This window comes from Theobroma cacao, chromosome 2 (assembly GCF_053813885.1).
Source record: "Theobroma cacao isolate CCN51 chromosome 2, ASM5381388v1, whole genome shotgun sequence".
NCBI lineage: Eukaryota > Viridiplantae > Streptophyta > Magnoliopsida > Malvales > Malvaceae > Theobroma > Theobroma cacao.
In genome coordinates, this window is record NC_142640.1 from 17646232 (window position 1) to 17651813 (window position 5582).

The 5582-nt window shown below is 34.4% G+C and overlaps 1 protein-coding gene across 1 annotated transcript; it reads left to right on the forward strand.

Moving 5' to 3' along the window:
* Nucleotides 1-3063: 3063 nt before the first annotated feature.
* On the forward strand, nt 3064-5187 carry LOC18609009 (HCP-like superfamily protein with MYND-type zinc finger). Its single transcript, XM_018116492.2, has 3 exons — nt 3064-3690; nt 3787-3949; nt 4104-5187. The coding sequence occupies exons 1-3, from the start codon at nt 3449-3451 to the stop codon at nt 4857-4859; spliced, it is 1161 nt and encodes a 386-aa protein (XP_017971981.1). The 5' UTR covers nt 3064-3448; the 3' UTR covers nt 4860-5187.
* The last annotated feature ends 395 nt before the right edge of the window (nt 5188-5582 follow it).

Here is a 5582-nt window from a genome sequence, read left to right on the forward strand (position 1 = left end):
TTAGAAGGCACACTAAGAGCATGTATCGGTGTGTGTCCTGAACTTTTCCATACATTCACTGAATATGTAGTGGTTGTTTTCTTCTAATTTTGATCAACAATCTCAATCCCAACATTTTTGGTCGTTGACATTTTTCAGAAGATCTATAAACGAATTAAATTATACAATTAAATAAAAATTAAAAAAGGAAATCAATTCCCAATCTTAGAATTTACATTAAGTACAAACAACATAATCATATTCTTTATTTTGAAGTCTCTAACAAATATTACAATATTTAGTCAGCATAATTCATGGAGGTGTAAATTATTTAGCAAGGTAAAAAATTTTTAATTAATGCAAAACCAAATTGATCATAGCCAGCTTTTGATTAATAAAAATCCGAATAATAGATTCATGAAGCATTTTCAAGCAATTAATAATAAATCTAACAAGCAACTTGATTCCACAATTTGCGTAAGGAATTGACACTACTTAATAATAAATTATTTTATGTTCTAAATTTGGCTAAATTGAAAAATATTTTGGTTGTAAAGGTTAGTTACCTAAGTTCGATTCTCTTTGCAAAAGTTTTACTTATTTACATTTTAAGTTGATTATATTTATTTTTTACTAAATGTTTGATTTGGGATCAAAGTTTTTGGGTTTTTGTCAATTTAGGGTGAAATGTTTCAATTATAACAATCAAAGGCAAAATATTTTTAATTTCTTACAATTAAAGATTAGGGTGAGAAGTGTCTGACGCGTATAGGATACGAGTATGATGTAGAGGTTGATTTGGAAGGATAAAATATAGAAAGATAATTTTATCAGAAAATTTGTTCTATCAAGTCAAAAGAGTTCAAATTATGACGTAGCGTGTAACAACTTTTTTATCATGACGTATAACAACTACATTTTTCAACATAACATATAATAATTAAATTTTCAATATGACGTGTAACAATTATATTTTTCAACATAACATGTAACAACTATATTTACAATATGATTTTTTATAGTGTGTAATACACGCTTCGTTCACCTATCAATTTGCCCTTAATTGTAAGAAATAAAAATATTTGACTCTTAATTATTACAATTGAAACGTTTGATCTTTAATAGAAAAAGTGTCTAAACGTTTAACCTCAATTTGAACATTTAACCATTTTTTTTTTCCAGGTGAGTGAGGTAATATGAAGGTTGATTTTGTACGGGCAAGCATATACACTTATATACAAAAAATGACATCTTTTTAAATAATTATGAAATGATGTCGAATTCGAATATTTGACTCATTGATTGTTACTTGATCTCTTTTTAAAGAATGAGATTCGAATTACCATTCTCTCAATTTTTTTAAAAAAAATTATGAGATGATGTCATGTCAATAAATGTTTAAAATTTTATTACCTTTTATACTATATTTTAATGACTTGTGACTTGATTATTTTATAATCCATAATATTTTATTATAAAATTAAATAAAGAATTGTTTGTATAAGCAAGCAAATTTCGTCTTAAATAGTTTATTTTTAAAGAAATAGGTTTTAATATCATCTTCAAGTTGAATTTTAATATAATATTTGAAAAAAATTTTTATTAAAGAAAATTCAAATAAACCTTTATTCTTTTATTTTGTTCAATTAAATAGTTATATTTTTATTTTGAATCAAATAAGCTTTTATTACTAATAATTAACTAATTATCATTAATCAAAATATCACTTTTCATTTTATATCTACGCGATGTTAACATGAAATTGAAGTGAATGGTAAAAAAGTTACTTCATGTCATTATATTACATCATTATTGAGTATAATATATCAGCATGTCACATTAACACCACATGATATAAAATAATAAGTGATATTTGAATTAAAAACAATGAATCAACTATTAGTTATAAAAACTTATTTGACTTAAAGTGAAAATATAAAAATTAATCGAATATAACAAAAAAATAAAAATTTATTTAAAATTTTTTAAATATTTTGAAAATTTTGTTAAGTATTATATCTTGAATTCTCAATTGTTTAAGAGACTATTAATTGACTATATACTAGTAATGAGAGAATATTAACAAAAGATTTCAATTTTCATTCCGTCAACTTTCTCTTAAGAAGGACACAAAACCTTGGCATTCTCTATTATTTGAACACCATCTATCCTTTCTTTTTAATTTGGAAATAAGAAGGACGTCGCCCTTTAATAGACAGAGAATCTACAACAATATTTATTATTTGGATCCAATACCATTCAATTATTCCAAGGCCTCAAATTGTGTTGGAGGCATTATAAATTAGATATATTACACTAAAAAAAGTATCATATTATGTTTGAATTTATTTCCTGAAAAAATGATAGGAAGCTTTTATTGTGGCTGTTGAAACATTTATTCTCGGATCAAAAAAGAGAAAGTAATGAATTAATTATAAGATTGTATTCTATTTTCACAATTTTGACATCTCTTTTTACTTATAGTAGTAAAAAATTATAATTAATTTCAAAATTAGATAGATTAGGATTTTATTTTTGTTTTTTTAATTAATAAAAGGGCAAAAACGAAAAAGAAGAGAATAAAAGGGCAAGTAAAACAAAGAAGAGTAACTGAACCTTCTTTTGTTCCTGCTGATTCATACGTTTGACCTCTTTGTAGTTTATAGTCGTCGGACGAGTGCCCAGAATTCGCTAACCTGAGTTTGTTAAGGAGAAGTCATTTTCCACACCCGCAAGCAAAGAGCGTGCACATCACTCCCCAAACAACAGCCCAAAACGGTCGGCGGTGTTCACGCGCCGGAGTTACGTTGATTTTTGTAACCTTGGGTAAAACTGAATTACAGAAAAATAACCGAAGTTAGTTGTTTTGCTTTCAACAAATTTAACCGCTTTCAAAACAAACCCACACAAAAGCATTGTTTGGAGAGAGAGAAAAGACACACCCCTCCCTCACCCTTACCTTCACCCAACAAACACATAATTAAGAAGAGATGGAAGGGAAGGGAAGGGTAAAGCCTTTCTTCTTACCTTCTCTCTTCTTCATGCAACAACAGACGGATAAAAGTGTGAGGGATTTTCTTTGCCCTTATTTTCTCAGTGTTATAACCGACGACCAACGTCGGGATCTGGGTCAACTTCGTTTGACCATAAGGTTAAGAATGTAATTAAGCGTACCGAACTCTGTCCTCCCCAGGCCAGGGGGTTTTTTTACTGTTCTGTTTTAAATTGTTTATTTATTTATTATTCATTCGGTTCTGTCGTTGTTGTCTTGCTCTCTCTTCCTTTTAAGGCCTTTTTTTTGTGCTTTCCCTCTTTTATATAAGGTCTGGGTTTGCTTTTTTTTTCTTTTATTTTCTATTTCCTCTCTTTATCTCTTGAGCCGCTAGGAAAGACAGAGAAAGCAAGAGAGAGAAAGAACGGACGCTAATTAAGATAGGTAGATTAGATAGGGATATAGAGAGAAATAGAAATGAGAACAAGGAGAGGCCTTTGTTACCCTAGAGCCGATGTTTGTGTAGAGAAGCTAGTAGTTAAGAGGAGAGATTTCGCCGGAGATAATATGGCATGCCGGAAAAGGCAAAGATTCTCGCCTGAGATCGCCCGAAAGAGTGATTTATTCGATGCTTTACCCGATGATCTTGTCATTTCCATACTGTGCAAACTAAGCTCTACCGCCCGTTGCCCTTCCGATTTCGTCAACGTTTTGATTACGTACGTCGACGTTTTTACTGGACTTTTCGTTGCTTCAGAGGAAAAGTTTGGATTTGTTTTCCTTACAATTTTTTTATTTGATTTTTTGTGAAACAGATGCAAGAGATTAAACAGTTTAGCACTCCATTCTCTGGTATTATCCAAGGCCTCTCCGAAAATGTTTGCCATTAAAGCCAAAAACTGGTCTGATTCAGCTCACAGGTTCTTGAAGTCTTGCGCTGATGCCGGAAATGTTGAAGCTGGTTACACTCTCGGCATGGTGAGTTAACTCAGGAGAAAGATATTAATTTTATTTTAATAACTGATATTGTTACTTTATTAAGAACTCCAATTTTTTTTTTTTACTTCTTGATAAGTTTAGTCAAGAACTTTAACATTCTCTAACGCGTTAACTGTTGTATGATTTGCAACAGATTCGTTTCTACTGTTTACAAAATCGTGGGAGTGGAGCCTCTCTAATGGCTAAGGCGGCGATTAGCTCCCACGCGCCGGCGCTTTACTCCTTAGCTGTGATTCAGTTCAACGGCAGCGGCGGCTCAAAAAACGACAAGGACCTCAGAGCCGGTGTGGCTTTGTGCGCGCGAGCTGCTTTTCTTGGCCACATCGATGCCCTGCGTGAGCTCGGTCACTGCCTTCAGGACGGCTATGGCGTCCGACAAAACATCGCTGAAGGTCGTCGATTCCTCGTCCAAGCCAACGCCCGAGAGCTCGCGGCGGTTTTATCATCAACAGCTGCTTCTAACATCCCTACTCGCTCTTGGCTCACGTGGAGCCCACACCCGATCCCGCACCCAAACCACCGTCATCCGACAGTCCCGGGATGCCCGTTGCTGAGTGATTTCGGATGCAATGTGCCCGCGCCGGAGGCGCATCCGGCTAGCAGGTTCTTAGCGGAGTGGTTCTCGGCTCGGGGCGGGATGCCCGGCCCGGGTTTGAGGCTATGCTCGCACGTGGGTTGCGGAAGGCCGGAGACAAGAAAGCACGAGTTTCGCAGGTGTTCGGTTTGTGGGGCTGTGAATTACTGCTCACGCGCTTGCCAGGCTCTTGATTGGAAGCTGCGCCATAAAGCCGAGTGCGCGCCGGTAGAGCGGTGGCTGGATGAAGAAGGTGATGGTGGCGAGGGAAACGGAGCGGTTGATGGGAACGACGACGTCATCGCCGAGAGCTAAACACGGTAACGGCGATGTTAACGCCCATGGTAATATATCAGTTTTTAAGGCCATGAAAGAAAATGAAAAAGTGGAAATGGACAAAAACGAGGCCAGTTTTGGTGGAAATTTTAAATTAACAAAAAAAAAAAAACTTTTACTGTGGTCGTCGACACGGCGGAGTTCTTACTTTCCCTGTGTTCCCTGATTGTAGAGAGGGGTAAACCGGAGAAATCAGGGGGCTTTTGTATTTTTTTTCCTTTTTTAATCCTTGAAAACTTTTTCCTTTTTTTGTACTATAGAGCAATGTTCGCCTTAATTTGGGTAAATTAAAATTCAATTTCCGGTATTTTTCTGGGATTATGTATCCAATTTAGTTATTTTATTTTGCTTACAATGTGGGTTTAGGAATGGCATAATTTAGAAGGTTCCATTGCTTATAGATCTAAGTATGAAAATGCTAATTGCAACCTTATATCTTGTAGAGGACAAGTTTTAGTCTTAACAAAGAACTAATAACAACAAAATTAGGTATGTGGATGGGATGAATAACCAAACTACCATCAAATTTTGGTTTGTGTTTAAGAAACTGGCGTTACTTTGCTGTGAAGGTAATGGGATTCCTTTGCGCCTTGGCTGTCAAAAGAAGTGAAAATTCGAATTTTCTTTTTCTGGGGTAATAATAGTAGGTCACTAATTCATGGCCTTTTTGGTGGTCAAAAAGGCTGAAACGCACCCAGGAGA